This window comes from Callorhinchus milii, unplaced genomic scaffold (genome assembly GCF_018977255.1).
Source record: "Callorhinchus milii isolate IMCB2004 unplaced genomic scaffold, IMCB_Cmil_1.0 Scaffold1, whole genome shotgun sequence".
NCBI lineage: Eukaryota > Metazoa > Chordata > Chondrichthyes > Chimaeriformes > Callorhinchidae > Callorhinchus > Callorhinchus milii.
Genome location: NW_024704742.1, coordinates 85,347,691 through 85,365,082, shown reverse-complemented (window position 1 = coordinate 85,365,082; position 17,392 = coordinate 85,347,691). Strand labels below are relative to the sequence as shown.

Genomic DNA, 17,392 nt, shown 5'->3' with positions numbered 1-17,392 from the left:
CATCACCGACAAGCCATCTCTGACCACCACTCCCTCAACTCCTATATCCCTCTTCCCACTGCCTCCAAACCTATCACCATCTTCTACTGCCTGTGGAAGAAGATCTCCCTGCAATCCCTCTCTGCTGCCCTGGAGTCCTCTGATCTCCTCCCCCACTGGCCCACCTCCTGCACCAACCCATCCTCTGCGTTTACTCTCCTCCACAGCACCCTCTCCACCACACTCAATGCCCTTGCCCCCTCACCTCCTGAACTGCCTCCTATTCCCGATCCTCACCTGGTTCACCAGTCACCTCCACTCACTCAAGGGCCAGGTGTGGGCTGCTGAATGCACTTGGCTCAAATCCGGCCTAACGGTCCACCGCCACATCTGGCTGGAATCATCAAAACCTACCGGTCCACTCTCGCCTCGGCCAAATCGTCCTTCTACTCCAGGTTGATCCTGGAGGCGAAGGGCAACCCCAGGCTCCTGTTCTCCACCATCAACCGGCTCCTCCGACCTCCCCGCCACGCCTCGCAGATTCTTTCCTCCGACTCCCACTGCAAGGAAATGCTGGACTTCCTCGAGTCCAAAATCGAGGGAATTCGCTCAGCTGCCACTGCCCTCCCAACTTCCACCCCCTCCCTACCCCCAGCCCACACTCCGATCATTACCTATCCCTCCTTCCACACCTTTGAACCTGTCACCCCCTCCTCTGTCATCACCACCATATCCTCCATGAAGCTCACCACCTGCTCTCTGGACCCCATCCCCCCCGCTCTCTACTTAAATCCCAGCTCCGCCTCCTTGCCCTACTGCTCGCCGACATCATCATCAACCTCTCCCTGTCATCTGGCACTGTTCCTTCCCCCCTCAAAACAGCCACCCTTGACCCATCACAGCTATCCAGCTACCGGCCCATCTCCCACCTCCCTTTTCTGTCTAAGGGCCTTGAGAGAGCCTTCGCCTCCCAGCTTCACTCTTTCCTCTCCTCCCACTCCCTCCATGAGCCCCTCCAATTGGGTTTCCGTGCTGCCCACAGCTCAGAAACTGCTCTGATCAAGGTCACGAAGGTCCACCGCCTTTGATACTATGGACCACTCAATCTTCCTCCACCACCTCTCCTCCCATCTCAACCTTCAAGGTCCTGTTCTTGACTGGTTCAGGTCCTACCTTTCACACCACCTCCACTTTGTCTCTGCAAACGGCTTCTCCTCCAGCCCCCGCACTGTCTCGTGCGGCGTTCCTCAGGGCTCTGTCCTCGGTCCCCTCCTCTTCACCCTCTATATGCTCCCCCTTGGTGACATCATCCGCAGATATGGGGTAAATTTCCGCATGTATGCAGATGACACCCAACTCTACCTCTCTGCGTCCACCCTCAACTCCAGGACTACTGGAGTCCTGACTGAGATCTTCCTGATTGGTTCACACCAGCGCCTCCGCACCTTGGGCACTGGCAGCTGCACACTCAACCTCACTAAGCCAGTCACAGACTCCGTGACTCCATCACTCCCACCCTCGCCCGACTCCACTGGCTCCCCATTCCTCAGAGGATCGAATTCAAGATACTCATCCTCACTTTCAAGTCCATCCTTGGTCTTGCCCCCTCCTACCTCTCTGACCTGCTGACTCCCTACCAACCTGACCGCTCCCTCCGTTCGGCGGGCTCCGGCCCGCTCCATGTCTCCCACCCGACCCGCCTTACCATCGTTGCCGGGCTATCAGCCTCTCTGCCCCCACACTTTGGAACTCCATCCCACAGTCCCTTTGGCTCTTTTCCTTCCTTGCCTCCTTGAAGGCCGGTCTCAAGACCCTCCTCTTCGATCATGCTTTCGGTCGCCATCGCACCTCTCTGCCTTCCCTCACCCCTACCCCACCCTTCCCCCATGCTTGGGACCCGACTTCTGACTGTTCAGCAGCTTGGGACGTCCTCCCGACTTGAAAGGCGCTCTATAAATGTAATTTTGTTGTTGTTGTTATCATGTCGTTTCCTTCTGGAATAGCCCCAATAACTGGTATTACTGCCTCTCTTCTCTATCTTCAGTGTGTCTGTCTACAGCTGAATGTGGGCAAGACAAAAGCTATACTCCTTGGCTCCTGTCAATGTCTTCACTCCTGCGGATTTAAACTCCTCAACTTCCCTGGGCTCTCCCTCAGACTTACCGAACCAGTGCACAACCTAGGCATCTGGTTCGACCCCCAGCTGTACTTCCGCCCCTACATCCAGTTCCTGACCAGGGCCGCCTTCTTCCACCTCCACCACATTGCCCGCCTCCGACCGTACCTTACCCTAAATGCAGCTGAAAGCCTCATGTATGCGTTTGCCACCTCCTGCCTGGATTACTCAAACGCACTCCTCACCGGTCTCCCCAGCTCCACTATTCAAAGGGTCCAGCTCATTCAGAACTCTGCCGCCTATATACTGACCCGGACCAAACTCCGTACCCACATCTCACCAGGTCGGGCCAGGCTCCACTGGCTCCCCATCACTGAACAGATCGACTTCAAGATCCTCACCCTCGTGTTCAAATCCATTCACTCCCTGCGCCTCCCCACCCCTCCGAACTCCTCACTCTCCAATTCACCACCCGGTGCTTTCACTCAACTGGCACTGGCCTCCTGCTCATCCCTCACACCTTCTGCCCCACTATTGGAGGTCGTGCTTTCAGCCTCTACATCCCAAAACTCTGGAACACTCTCCCTCAATCCCTCCGCCTTGCCCCCTCTCTCCCCTCTTTCAAGACCCGCCGGTAAACCTTCCTTTTCAACCTCTACCCACTCCCCGCCCAGCTCAGGGTCAGGCTCCACCACTGTTAAGTCCTCTGAGACACTACTCTGCGTGAAGGGCGCTATATAAATGCAAGTTGTTGTTCTTGTGTGTCTGTCTACAGTCTGACTATCTACAGTGCGTCTGTCTCCCTTTGAGACTATCTAACCCCTTCACAAAAATAATGGTTCAGCAAAAAGGCAAATTGTTTTACCTTTTTAAAATGTACATATGAAAACCGAGAAACATAAAGTAAAGATTATCTTGGACGTGAAAGATATATAATCTTTATATATCAATATAATATAATCCATCCTTGCTCAGAAAAGATGGTCAAGGACTTTCGGTAAAGCCCTGATGAGAAGCTTTCCTGGAAGGATAGCCTCTGATTATCACGGAGCCATTTCCTGGGGTGATCTCAGTGGTGTTTCATGCTGTTCTGGATCTTTCAATTCCCTCAATAGTGCATGTGTCATTAAAGCAGACAGTACTGATCGGGAACTTATTTCACAACTCTTGTGGCAGCTGTTATTCAACTCAATACAGAAATCTAATCTTGGCTTTTCATCTCTCAGATAGTCAGATTTACTCACATAATACATGCCACTGGGGATACCAGACAATGGACATTGGCTGCAGAGAGCTGCTAGGCTTCAAGTGTTAGGCTTCAAGGATCTCCACTTTCTGGTTGTCCATTTAAGCTTATAAAGAGGTTCAGTGTTTACTGAAATTCCATGCTTGCTGTTTGATATATTTTTCCACAAGTCTTTCTATATACAATTTTATTCTCACATTGAAAGCTGATTTATTTTTGACAAAAGATGTCATATACAACTAAAAATACCTTCTCAGTCCAAGCACTGTGCTTAATTACAACTATTTGTGATGCAGTCAATTGTTCGCCCAAGAATTTCTATTGGAACCAAACCACAGAGCAAAATAATGAATAATAACTTGCATTTGATATTGCACCTTCTCAGCACAAGAACATAAGAATTGCTAGACGAAAGAAGATCAAAGTCCATCCAGTTCACTTTCCACATCCTGGCAGTCGCATGCACATGTCATATCCCAAACTATATTCTGTCTCCCCAGATATTATTTGCTCAAAGAAATCTATCTAATTTGCAGAGTCAACTCTTTCTGCTTACACCATCTCCCTAGGGAGCATGTTCCATACATTTACTACTCACTCACTAAAATAGTGTTTCCACAGATTAGTTTAAATTTATTCCACTCCAATCACAGGCCATGTCCTCTGGTTCTACTGTTCTGAACAAGATAAAACAGCTCATCATAGTCTACATTATCCAGTCCCTTTAGAATCTTAAAATCCTTCTCACAAGAGAGGTTCAGATGAAGAAGGACCTTCAGTACACCCACTCTCCCATCACAGCATCAAGCTGCTTTTTAAATGAGTCCAGTGTCCTGACTTCAATCATCCTTCCTAGCTACCTGTTCCAATCATTAATTACCCTCTGGATAAAGAAACACTTCCTGGTGTCAATTCTGAAATTGGCCTTTAAAGCACTAAACCTGTGTCATCATTCCACTGTCTTGATGCATCCTAAAGTAAAACTCAAAACGTTTTGAACAATGAGTTACTTTGAAGTGTAGAGCTGTTGCCACACAGGCAAACACAACAGCTGATCTACATCAGCAATAGCTCAGAAACAAGTAAGTATGAGATGAATGACCAATTTGTCTTTATTCTGTAAATTTTGGAAACAAGAGGGATACTCATCTGGACCCTGGGAGGAGGAGTGTCAGGTGATCCTTAACATCCACTTGAACAGATGTCTTGGTTAAACATCTCATCTGAAAGACAATGGCTCCAACACTCTTTAAATACTCAACTGCTCTGGAGTCGAGTATTTCAGGAGTGTTGGAGTTCGATGATGTCCAGTTTGGTCAGGTGTGAAGGTTCACACGTTGATAATGGTCACTAGTAACTGTACTCCAGTAGAAAGGAGAAAAGGAAGTTAAATGCCTTCAAGTGAGGAGCAGAGGTGCAAATAAAGGTTGTCCAAAATGAGTATTACAATATAAAATCATTGAAGATTTCTTTCCTACAGAGTAATATATTCATGGATCAAGACACAAAGGTGTGTTTTATTAATATTGTTAACAGTTGCTATCCCTTACTTGTGAAGGTTCAGATGTGAGGTATCTCCTCATGAACACTTGACTTCACACACATTATTACCACAACAATTTGCATTTATATAGCGCCACTCACGCAGGGTTGCGCTCGGCAGTAGCGGAGCATGATGCCGAGCCAGGGGGAGGAGGGAGGTCACCTTAGGCACGGTCGAAGAGGAAAGTCTTCAGGCGCGATCTGAAGGTGGGGAAGGAAGGGTGGAGGGATAGAGGAAGAGTGCTCCAGAGTTTTGAGGTGTAGTGGCTGAACCATGTTGGGAATTTCTTCATCAACTTAAGAAATCCTGAAATTAATTGTGGTTATTTGGAGCTTATTATAGGTAATCCCTGTGATGGTCTATTCTCTTTCTGCTATCTAGTCCTTTAAGTCCGTTTTATAATTGGTTGAGGCACTTGAGTGGCATTTTGATTGGAAACTATGCCTCGAACATCATCACATTTCTTCAGAGGTAATTAACATTGGTGTCAATTTTCTCTAAGACTTTGGCAGGGATGTGCTTTGTTGAATGATATATGACAGGAACAATATTCTGGTGCATGTATGTGGGAAGCATAAGCCACAAAGGACAAATCATAGGTACTGTCCACATCTATTGTATACAGAAGCTCATAGCATGACATCCCAGTTATGAGCAATATGGTCAATTTATCTAATTGTTTCCATTAAACTAATAATTCAGAATGTAAGGGAAAGAAACGTAATTGAACCTTTAAACAAACACCGGTATTAAGATGCATCTACTGTAATTGGTGCTTCTTAATATGTGTTAATTTATTTAAATAAACAAACAAACAAACAAACAAGCAAGCAAGCAAGAATAATTTGGTCACTCAATCCACGACTGTTTGTGGGACGCTGCTGTGTGCAATTGGCTGCCACGTTTTGCCCACAAAATATCCAGTCAATTCGCTTTACAGTATGTTCTGAGAAGCACTTCGAGACAACTCAATTATGTGCTAAGGCGCTATGCCAAATGCAAAGATTATTATTATTATTACTGTGATGTAGTCTGCCTATGTAAAAGTCAGCTGACAAGCAAAAAGTAAATTGATACAACTATAAATAATCGTACACACAATGAAGAGATGTCCATTAGCAGAAGTGGAGAAGGAAAGCTATGTGGGAGTGATTATTGATGACTTACAGAAAGTTTCCAGTCTATGGAGCAGCTGTAAACAAAGTAAATACAGTATTGGGTGGTTTATTGATGGCATTTGACTAAAGGCAAAAAAAAGTTATTCTAACCTCCTACAGTTCTCTGGTGAGGGCAGCTTTGGAATATTGAGCTTTTTACCATTCATCTCTTTCAAGGTCCATCTCAAAACCTTCCTCTTTGATCTTGTCTGGTCATTGTTCCCCTCCACCTCCCTTGGCCCCTTACCCCCAGCTCAGGTGCCAAGTGAGGACTGTCAAGTGCCTTGGGATGGCCTCCTGATATGAAAGGCGCTGTATAAATGTAAATTTCTGTTGTATTTATTTTCGTTTGGAGTTTATGATATTGGCATTGAGTTCTTATCGCCCAGAATTTCTCACTCACTGCTATCTTTTTTCCTCTCCCTTTCTTTTCATAAAATCACAAGATCAGTTCAGGTGAAGATGACTATTTGGCTCATTTGATCTCATCCTTCCAGATGATCCACCCTACCTACCATCCTCCCCTTCACAGCATCATGCTGCTTTTTACATGAGAACTGCCTCTCCTTAACCACCCTTCCTGGTAACCTGTTCTGGATGTTAATTCCCCTCTGGGTAAAGAAACACATCCTGGTGTCTGACCTGAAATGACCCTTTGTTACTTCTTCTTCTGCTGTCTCAGTGCATATGTAAGTATTGTTCTGAGTTTATTTTCTCAATTCCATTCAAAATTTTATATACTTCAATTTGACAAAGCGAATTGCTCGACAGACATCAAAAGGGTTTGTTTGCAAGTCTTTGATAGTGAACAGACAAAAGGGTTTGTTCACTATCATGACAGTTTTGTTGGTGAAACGGGGAATTGTCAGCCACTGGTTCGCTTTCCTTCATTTTACTTGGGAACGATCATGTTAACTAGTTCTGTGCCTGTCTATCAGGATCTTTGCACACGTCATCCTCTAGATAGCAAACTAAGCCAGAGGAGTTTAACCAGCACAGTGTGCAATCTCTGATTTCCTGAATGAAATCAAAACATTCAGGAAATTGAAACCACTTAAGCTAAATCTCCAATTCTTTCACCTGAATCCCCACGTCTCTGAGGAGTGGGATGGATTACTGCCCTACTGCATAAACCTATATCATCACTGGTTTTAGGCTCAAGATTTACATTGCCTTAAAAATTTAACTCATGCGTCATTTTGCAAAAGTCTTAAACACAGTCTTAATCTGGATGGTGATTTTCCATATTTCTACTAGAAACTCAACTCAATATACTCCATAGTGGAGTCCTGTAGCTCAGTGGTTAGAGCACTCTATTCGCAAGAGAGATCTGGGTTTGATTTCCGCCAGGGCGAAACCTTGGGCAAGTTTCCTTACTCACACACCTGATAATAATACCTCAAGGAAATAAATAACATAACGATTTGGTCACTCAATCCACGACTGTTTGTGGGACACTGCTGTGTGCAATTGGCTGCCACGTTTTGCCCATAAATATACAGTCATTTCACTTTACAGTATATTCTGTGAAGCACTTTGAGTGTCTAGAAGACATGAAAAGCGCTATATCAAATGCAAGGATTATTTATTATTTTTTATATTCCTAAATTCTTGGCAGAGGGAAGATGAGGAGAATTTTTTTTACAGAGCGAGTTGTTACGATCTGGAATGCACTGCCTGAAAGGCTGGTGGAAGCAGATTCAATAATAACTTTCAAAAAGGAATTGAATATTGAAAAGAAAAAAATTGCAAGGCTGTGGGAAAAGAGCAGGGGAGTGGGATTAGTTGGATAGCTCTTTTAAACACGCAGCACAGGCATGATGGGCCGAATAGCCTCCTTAATAATAATAATAATAATCCTTGCATTTGACATAGCGCTTTTCACGTCGGGAGGACGTCCCAAAGCGCTTCACAGAACACACTGTAAAGTGAATTGACTGTATATTTGTGGGCGAACGCGGCAGCCAATTGCGCACAGCAATGTCCCACAAACAGCCGTGGATTGAAAATGACCAATTTATTATTGTTTTTGGTTTTGGAGGAATTATTATTAGGCGTGTGGAGTAAGGAAACTTGCCCAAGGTTTCGCCCTGCCTGGAATTGAACTCGGATCTCTCGCTTGCAAAGCGAGTGCTCTAACCACTGAGCTACAGGACTCCTTCTATGTTGTAGGATCCTATGATTCCAAATGTATTCCAAGTAAAAATGTAAATTTTTTAAAAAATTCTTAGTGTTGAAGCTAGTCCTTTTTAAAAATAATAAAAGTGCAGCAAACCATTTGAGATTTTCTAACAGTCACTGGGGGCAGGGAATACCCCCACTCAGCTCTTGTTAATCCTGCAAGCCAAAGCCCTAACAGGTAAACTTGTCCTAGTTGGACAAGCAATGGGGAAAGTTTGCCAGATAGCAATATCTGGGGTCCCAAAGCCTTGGCTCCTGTAAAGTGGCTAGTGACATCATTATAATTGCTGACTACACTTTGCAGGACGCCAGCTTAAGGTTAGCAACTCTGACTCCTCCTGTACTGCACTGGAGCTTGGCTCTTACCAATCAGTCTTGGCTCTTACCAACCTAATTCTTTCCAGAATTAGGTTTTATAAGAGCTAAGTTGATACAGAGCCTTACCACACTGTTGAGATGTCTTTCCAGAATTAGGTAAGTAGGATGTGTCACTGCAGGGAGAGAGTGCACATTCCATTCCAATAAATATCTCCGGGATTTCCATGTGTAGGTGGGATGCATGGAAATCTCAGTTTGGTTTGGATACTCTTAAGCATAGTGATGGGTTTCCGCATGTGTCAGACACCTGGCCGACCAAAAAAAAACTGGCTTAGGTTGGAAAGAGCGGAGGTTAAACAAAGGCCATGGTGTCAATGGACAGACCATGACAACAGATGTCAATTTCTTTCAGGTTAATAATAATAATAACAATCCTTGCATTTGATATAACGCCTTATCACTGTTGAGATGTCTCAAAGTACTTCATAGATATACTGTAAAGTGAATTGACTGTATTTTGTGGGCGAAAATAATTTGAGATTTTTTTTGTGGAGGAGGGGATGGGGGGCTGCGATGTTAAGACAATATCTTTTTACAGGCTGAGGCTAAGTATAATTAGGGGTGTAAGATGTTCTTCTCCATTGGCTATATATAGGAGATTTATTGATGTGGTTCTCTCTCCCTGGTTCAGCCAGTCCTTGGGAGATTCAATGACGGAAGTGTTTGGGATGTCTGAAGAGTCTGGTGCCTCCGTCCATGACACCAGAGGGATCGGTGTACAGAGGGGAAGCGCCTTAAACGGGAGATTTTTTATAAGGATTTTTTTTGGCAACTTTTTGCATTCACATCTGATGGCTGCAAGATCGCCGAAAAGTGAAGGCTTTCCTTCCTCCAGCCCCCCCCGCCCCCGAGTTGAATCACTGTAGCAGCTGAGAATTGCACATTAGTTGTTGTTTCTTTATTTTAAATAAAACATTATTTTAATTTAGCAAAACTAAGCAATTCTTCATAACACTCAGATATACAGTAGCGAGACAGTGCATACAGTGATGTGTGTCCAGCCCTCAGTGTATTGCAGGGACCTGATTAATGCTGAAATAGACAAATACCCAGTCAGACTGCAGCCCTTTAGTGTTTCGGTAAAACACACTCATTTTCACTTATATATAAAAAGAAGCAACTATGTGTGTAATAATAATTGTTATTCATTAACAGTAATTATATTATATATTAATATAATTATTATAAAATAATAATAATTATATTATTATATAATAATTATTATTATACATATTCTGCACAATCTTAACCTTGTGCTAAAACCGTAAGTATTTCCAGGTCACTGTTAATTATTACTATAAATAATAATTACAATAATTATGTATTGCACTATTATAACTAATTATACAATGATAATTATTACTATAAACATTACTATAATAATTATTATTACATTTATATATATTTTCTGAACGAATCTACTGTTCAAACTGTTTTAAAATTCAAAGCTTCTTTTTGTACATAAATAAGTGAGTTTTTAAACCAATATTACAGCAATAATAATCATTATTATATTAATACACACAAATTATTACTAATTATGATATTATCATATATGAATTATTATAATTGTAACAATTATAATCTATAGATAGATAGATACACACTACTACTAATAATAATGACAGCATTATTATGATGTATATCTATCTATAGGGCAGAGAGCGTTTCATTACCCACAGAAAAAAACATTTCCTAAAGCTGGGCGATGTCAGTGTCTGTGCTGCTGGTGAAGTCGCTGTGAGTGAAGTGACAAGAGATACTGTGAAGCAATGTATCAAAGATAACAAGACATCACAGCCTGGCTCATCCCAGAGACTAACCCCAAAGCCCACATCAGGCAGCTCCAGTCACACTGCCACTTGCTGCGGCACTTCTCATTCCGATTAACACCATCCTGACCAGACCAGGGCTTTGCACAGCCTCTTGTCAGCTCTTTCTCTCCTTTTAGCCAGTTTTTGGCTGTAAGCGAGAGCCAGGCACCAGCCAGCGACGGGACATCTGGGAGGTTTAGAAAAAAAATTGCAAAAGGTCTCTGGTTACTCACACCCCTTCTCGAGTTTCTGGTCCTCTCTCTCTAACTCCCTCTCTCCTTCCTGCTGTCCTATTGCACTCTGGCTGAGGCTGTGAAGAGTGTGCAGCAAGCAGTCTGTCTCTCTCTCTCGCTCCCTAAGAGCCTCCACTTAACATCTGAAAGTATCAAGAAGGCAGCAAAGCTAACTACCTATTGCCAGCGGACAGACACACACCACAACCTGCAATCCCTGTCCTTCCTCACCAAGAGGTGGGGAAGAGATAGAGAGAGAGAGAGGATCGAAAAGAAAGCAGGCACCAAATACCAAGTCTGCAACTATCCTTGGAAGAGAAAATCTTCGTGGAAGAGAAGATTGAAAGAAAGCAGGGACGAGACACCAAGTCTCCAACTCTCCTTGGAAGAGAGGCTCGAAAAACAAGCAGGGACCAAACACCAAGTCTTCAACTAACCTTCTGACAGGAGATCTTGGTGTGTGTGGAGGGAGAGAGGGGGAGAGGGGGATGTGGGGGGTTGATGCAGACAGACTCCCTCTGTATGACTGACTGCTGGTCTGAGGATGAGACCTGACAACATCAACCCCAGGACTGGGCTGGTGGTGGCTCTGGTCAGTGTATTCCTGGTGTTTGGCTTCATGTTCACAGTGTCTGGGGTGAGGGGGGAGACCCTGGGTGGAGTGCCCCTCATCGCCATTGGCCCTGCCATCTTCCTGCCTGGCCTGGCTGCCATCATCCTGGCAAAGAAGACGGACGGCTGCACCAAGTGGCCTCCCTGCCCCCCCTATTGCCGCTCCTGCCGTTCCTGCCACCGCTTGAAGGAAGAGCGTGAGGATGAGTTGCTGAGGGCTGGCCTCAGGGACTCAGGCTGGGAGGGCAGCAGCCACCAACAGGGGCTGTGTAAGAGCCCGGGGTCTGAGGACAGGGGCTCCCAGACTGACTCTAGTAGCCTGATCCCAAAGGGTGAGCAAGAAGTTGCCAGAAGGTTCCTGGAGACTTTCTACCCAGCTGGTGTCTTCAACCAATGTGCCCTGGGCAACCTGTGCCCCAACCGGAACAACGCTTTCTACACCAGTGTGTACAGTACCCGGGACAGTGTGATCTATGCCCCCCCTACCCAACGGGACAGTGTGCCCTACGGCAGGTACTATTGCTGCTATCCCAGCCCCGGAGAGCCACGCCATATCAGGTTCTGCTGGGACTACGAGACCATTGTGTGAACTGGCAAAGCGGGCAACTGCCCTGTGGACTCTACACTCAACAACCAAAGCAAAATCAACCAGACAATAACAACAACGACTTGCATTTATATCACACCCTTCATGCGGGGGAGGGTCTCAGAGCGAGGGTCTCAGAGGGAGCGCTTCACAGTAGCGAAGCCGAGCCGGCTAACCGGGGAGGAGGGAGGAGGTGACCGTAAGCATGGTTGAAGAGGAAGGACTTGAGGCGTGATCTGAAAAAGAGGAAGGCGTGGAGCAAGGCGCAAGGATTGAGGGAGAGAGTTCCAAAGTTCCAACTTGTTCGTTCATTCATTCGCCAGAGAGATCCGAGAGGAAAGGAGCTGGTGAAGTGAAGACTTGAGGTGGATCCAAAGCAGAGAGAGAGCTATATATCACTTCCTCCCCACAACTTGTAGTCGTGCTGTTGAGCTGAGCACAGATTTCTATTTTTTAATCAACAAGTGACGGTCTGACTTATACGATGAACGTTTAAAAAAAAAACAAGCAAAAGTATAAAAGCATGCACTGTGCATTTTTTTATTACAGATGACGCCAGAACAATTTAGAGTTTAGTAAACATTAAACTACGTATTGATTAGGAATGTGTGGCCTGATGTCCATTTCTGCAGTGAGTGATGCCTTTTTCTCTTGTTTTTTGCTCAGATTTTATAATATAATCTGCATTCTGCTGTTTAAATTTGTAGAGGACATGTTGAGTGGATATATTTAAGGGGATATCCTTTCTGGTTAACTTACTCTAGATTGTAGAGAGACCTGAGTTCAATTCCAGGCAGGGCGAGACCTTGGGCAAGTTTCCTCACTCCACACGCCTAATAATAATCCCTCCAAAACCAAAAACAATAATAAATTGGTCATTTTCAATCTACGACTGTTTGTGGGACATTGCTGTGCACAATTGGCTGCCGCGTTCGCCCACAAATATACAGTCAATTCATTTTACAGTGTGTTCTGTGAAGCGCTTTGGGACGTCCTCCCGACGTGGAAAGCGCTATATCAAATGCAAGGATTATCATTATTATTATTGTAGTTTTGCAGATTGTAGCAAATTATCAAATTTAATAATAACTACAGTAAACTCCTGATAACTTGTCACTCCAAGGGAAAAGAGCTCTGTGACCAGTTATCTGAAATAGTATAAATACATAAATAAATATGGACAGGATATTGATAGCATGTTGACCTAAGTGGTAGTGACAAGATAAGCCTGGAGTTGAGACAGAAGTTAAGCCTGAGTTATTAGGAGTTTATGAACAAGACATATCTGATGCCGATGGTTTGGTGACTGTATTTGCTCAGTCTGGATACAGAACGTTGGGGAACGGCCCTTAGGATCTTGCTTATGATGGGGAAACCTTACTGAAAGTGCAGGGAGAGGGTCTTAAATATCTGCATCTACATGTACTTGCATGCGTGCTTGCTTGCAGTTTCGATCTGACAAACAATCACAATGTTCCCTCTCAATCGATTTTAAAAGAAACAAACAAAAACACGTTAGTAAAGTTTCTATTTTGGAAAAGGAGGAGCAGAGCTGTTTATGAATTTAACGCAGCAACTTCATCCGTGATGTTTCAAGGTGATTTAGAATCTCCGCATCGTGTGTATTTATTTAACAAATTAGATTGGCTTTGCCCATCACTCCCTCACTGGAACACGAGTGCCCTCTTTAAACTTCTCGTCCAGTATTTTTGTTTCTGTTTATAAAGGAAGAATCTGCGTCACATTGAAACATCCCAAAGTTTTTTTTTACAGCAATTAATGTCATGTGTAGTGTGTTTAGTGGTTTTTTTTTTTTGCAGGCAATGGTGGTAACTCTTTTGCACACAGCAGAGTCCCACGAATAGTTATGGATATTTGATTTTAATGGTTGACGTCCAGCACTTTGGGAGAAAATCCTTTCTCATTTAATAATAATAATAATCCTTGCATTTGATATAGCGCTTTTCACGTCTTCTAGATGTCTCAAAGCGCTTCACAGAATATGCTGTAAGGTGAATTGACTGCATGTTATGTGGGCGAAACATGGCAGCCAATTGCGCACAGCAGTGTCCCACAAGCAGTCATGGATTCAAGTGATCAATTTATGATTGTTTTGTTTTTGAGGGATTATTATTAAGGAAACTTGCCCAAGGTTTTGCCCTGCCAGGAATCGAACCCAGGTCTCTCACTTGCAAAGCAAATGCTCTGACCACTGAGCTACAGGACTCCACATTTAGTATCATGGGATCTTTAACATCCACCTGAAGAATAGGGTCAGTTTACAGTTACACCTCAGTTTGACATCTCATCCAAAGGAAGGCACCTCCAATAATACGGCACTCTCTTTAAGTACTGACCATCAGCTTGGACTATTATCCAATGTGGAGCTTGAACAACCTCTGACCCAAAGGGAAGAATCATACCAAGTGGGCCAAGCAAGGCTACAGGGGGAGAGGTAGTTAAAGAAAAGGTGAACCTCCTTTAAGATCAGAAGAATTGAGGATGTTATTCTGGGGTTTGTTTTGTATAAACAACAATTATTGTCCAGTTGGTATATAGAATTCTCCTTAACTTCACCCTAAATCACCACCAGGTTGATTTTCATGTTAGTTTTTAGTTAAAAAAGAACTTGCACTTTAACAGCACCAAAATCATCTATATTTTTGTGGCTGAGAAAGCTCCCAGACAGCAATATGAATGGCAAGCTATGCAGTTTTAGCTGGTTAGACTCCAGCAGTACCCAACACACACTCTGGAGTCCCCAAGCCTTGGCCCTTGCCAACCTGCGCCTAACACTTTCCGGAATTAGGTAAGCAGGATGGGTTCCTCGAGGGAGAGAGTGCATATTCCATCCCAACAATCTCTCTTTGGGATTTCCATGTGTAGGTGAGATGCATGGAATTCACAATTTGGTTTGGATACTCTGAAGCATGGTGATGGGTTTCAGTACGTGTCAGACAACCGGCTGACCGAAAAAGAAAATAATGTTTTGAAGATTTTTATTTACATCGCCACAATTCAAATAATACAGATGTTACCAGTCTAAACATCTCCTAAGAAAAATACAGCAGCTCCTTTCAAATAACATCTGGTTGCAGCTGTTTCCTGCAAGATAGATTGAGATTGCCTTGTGCTTCTAATTTGCAGATAAATATCTTTGATTCCACTGAAAGCCAATCAGAAATTGGTATTTAGCTCTAAATAGCAAGAAGTGTTATTGTGCATGGAAATTCTGTTTGAGAGTCCAACATTTTATTTTTGTTAAATTTAGATTGAAAGTAAGTCTGTACAATTTCAATATCTTATTTATTATTAAAATTCCATAATCCCCTTGGTCAGCCTTGTGTGTGTTTTATTTTGCATGTTGGGAAATGTATTACCTTATCAACTTTTGGAATCCAGGAGTGACTTTAGGTTGAAGGTGGCCCTCATAAACCTGGCCAACAATCCTGCAGATTAAATGAGTCATTCAGCTCATGACTGGTTATGGGACATTTCTGTGCAAAGTGGCTGTTGCGTAAATACAGTTAATACGCATTTTACAGAAAACTGTAAATCGCTTTGAGATGATATAGGTGCAATAGCGAATGCAAAATGCAAAGTACCTTGAGATGTCCTCCTGACATGAAAGGCATTATACCAAATATATTAATGGTGATGATTGTTAATAATAATTATTATAATTTTTAGTAATGATAAGAAAAAAGAAAGTTTGGGAACGTCACTCAGGACGGCTGTATGTATTCCCTGTAAGATCAGAAACATTGAACAACTCTCATTTGGCAGAACTGAAAATATAGGTTTGTGGGTTATGCCGAGTTTGTCTGAAGTTCATTGCTCAACACTCCAGGAATAACATTGTATCTCTGTTTCTCGCACTCTAGGATGGATGAGGTGTTTTCCTGACAGGCTGTGCTCAGTGATGGTTTCACTGTCATATTCACTGGCGTGTTCACCGGTGCGTTCACTGGTGTGGTCACTGCCGTGTTCACCGGTGCGTTCACTGGTGTGGTCACTGCCGTGTTCATTGGTGTGTTCACTAGTGTGTTTGATGATAAAGTTTGTTTCCCTTCAAGCCAGTAAGTCACCATGTCACCCTTCCCCTAGAACAGAAAGAGAAGAATAGTTACAGAAGGTTTTATCGCGGATAAAATGGGGAGAGGAATGGCAATGGGGGAGAGGAAAGAACAGACCTGCCTGTAGCATTCCTTTCCTTGATTGTCCAAGAAGATTTCCCCACCATGGCCTTAAAACAACTAATACATATGCCATAAGTTACGTCAACCTGGTTCAGTTGGTAGCACGCGTGCCTCTGTGTCTGAAAGCTGTGAGTTCAAGCCCCACGTTGGAACTTTGACCTGATACTCCAATGCAGTGCGAGTGGAGGTTGCATTTTGAGAGACTTTAAACTGAGTTCTTGGCCACTGTTCAGGTGGGTATAAAAGGTCCTATCGATTCTCGAAAAGACAATACTTTTACAAAATCAGCTTCCATTTTAAAACTCAGTGGACACCTTTTCCAGAATTTCACATGGTGTTAAATTTTAAGATAATCATCTCGCCAAGTGGAATTTCAAACCCATTATTGTTTGTCTAACACAAACAAAGCCTGATCCAGAGGGTTTTACATTAATCTTGGCTAGCTGATCTTGACTGTACAAAATGGATTTCTACCATTTCTGCCAAAATAGATTTCTATCAATAAATAAAATAATAATTTGGTCACTCAATCTATGACTGTTTGTGGGACACAGGTGTGCGCAATTGGCTGCTGCCTACAAAATATACAGTTAATTCACTTTGTAGTATATTCGATGAAATGCTTTGAGACATCCCAAAGACTCTCCGACCTGTTATAGGCACTATATCAAATGTTTGATCCCAGTATTATTATTATTATTATTATTATTATTATTGACAAGCACAAATTCACCAAATGTTAATGGAAGGAAGGGGTTGACTTTACACAAATTACACAAACATGTTCACACCATCTCACCTGCAATATTTTAGCTGTTCAGATAAAATATGTATGTTCTAGATGTGAGGTTAACCTACCTTTATTTGCAACGTGCCACGACATGTTAGTATATATCCTCCGATTTGCTCCAGTAGACTGTGTGTAGTGGAGCTACATTGTATCTTCAATGCTATAGACAGGAAATTAGTTGATTACTTTAACTCTGGGGAGCACATTCGCTGATACTCTACATGTTTTGTAGCAGTCAAAATCTTAAGTCTGAAAATTATTTCTTTCGATTTAAATGTTTGCACTTTTATTCCCCCCATTCATCTTCTTTCCCTCGTACTTCAGATCCCAGGTTCAGGATGTCCACTGGCCTGATCAGGTCACACCTCGACTACGGTGGTCCAACTAGCGGCCTGGGGATAATTTCATCCGGCCCGCAAACCATTTCCAACTTTGTGAAAGGCAGCACAGAGAGCAACGGGAAGACAGGCACAGCAGGAGGATTTTAAAAAAAGTATTGTAGCATATTCTGCAAAATTGCTTATGAGACCCACTGACATTTCTCAAATCCAGCATCCG

General features: G+C 43.4%; 2 protein-coding genes across 2 annotated transcripts in view; one reads left to right on the top strand and one right to left on the bottom strand.

The window, feature by feature from the left end:
• Positions 1 to 11,191: 11,191 nt before the first annotated feature.
• On the top strand, positions 11,192 to 12,050 carry LOC103187222 (transmembrane protein 215). Its single transcript, XM_007906624.2, has one exon. The coding sequence runs from the start codon at positions 11,192 to 11,194 to the stop codon at positions 11,846 to 11,848; it is 657 nt and encodes a 218-aa protein (XP_007904815.1). The 3' UTR covers positions 11,849 to 12,050.
• A 3,604-nt stretch (positions 12,051 to 15,654) lies between these two features.
• LOC103187223 (atrial natriuretic peptide receptor 1-like) overlaps positions 15,655 to 17,392 on the bottom strand; it is a 36,850-nt gene continuing 35,112 nt past the window's right edge. Inside the window, exons 22-23 of the mRNA XM_007906625.2 lie at positions 16,903 to 16,994; positions 15,655 to 15,948 (exon numbers count right to left, since the gene is read on the bottom strand). Coding sequence (XP_007904816.2) covers positions 15,655 to 15,948; positions 16,903 to 16,994 — 386 coding nt within the window. The remainder of the gene's footprint in view (positions 15,949 to 16,902; positions 16,995 to 17,392) is intronic.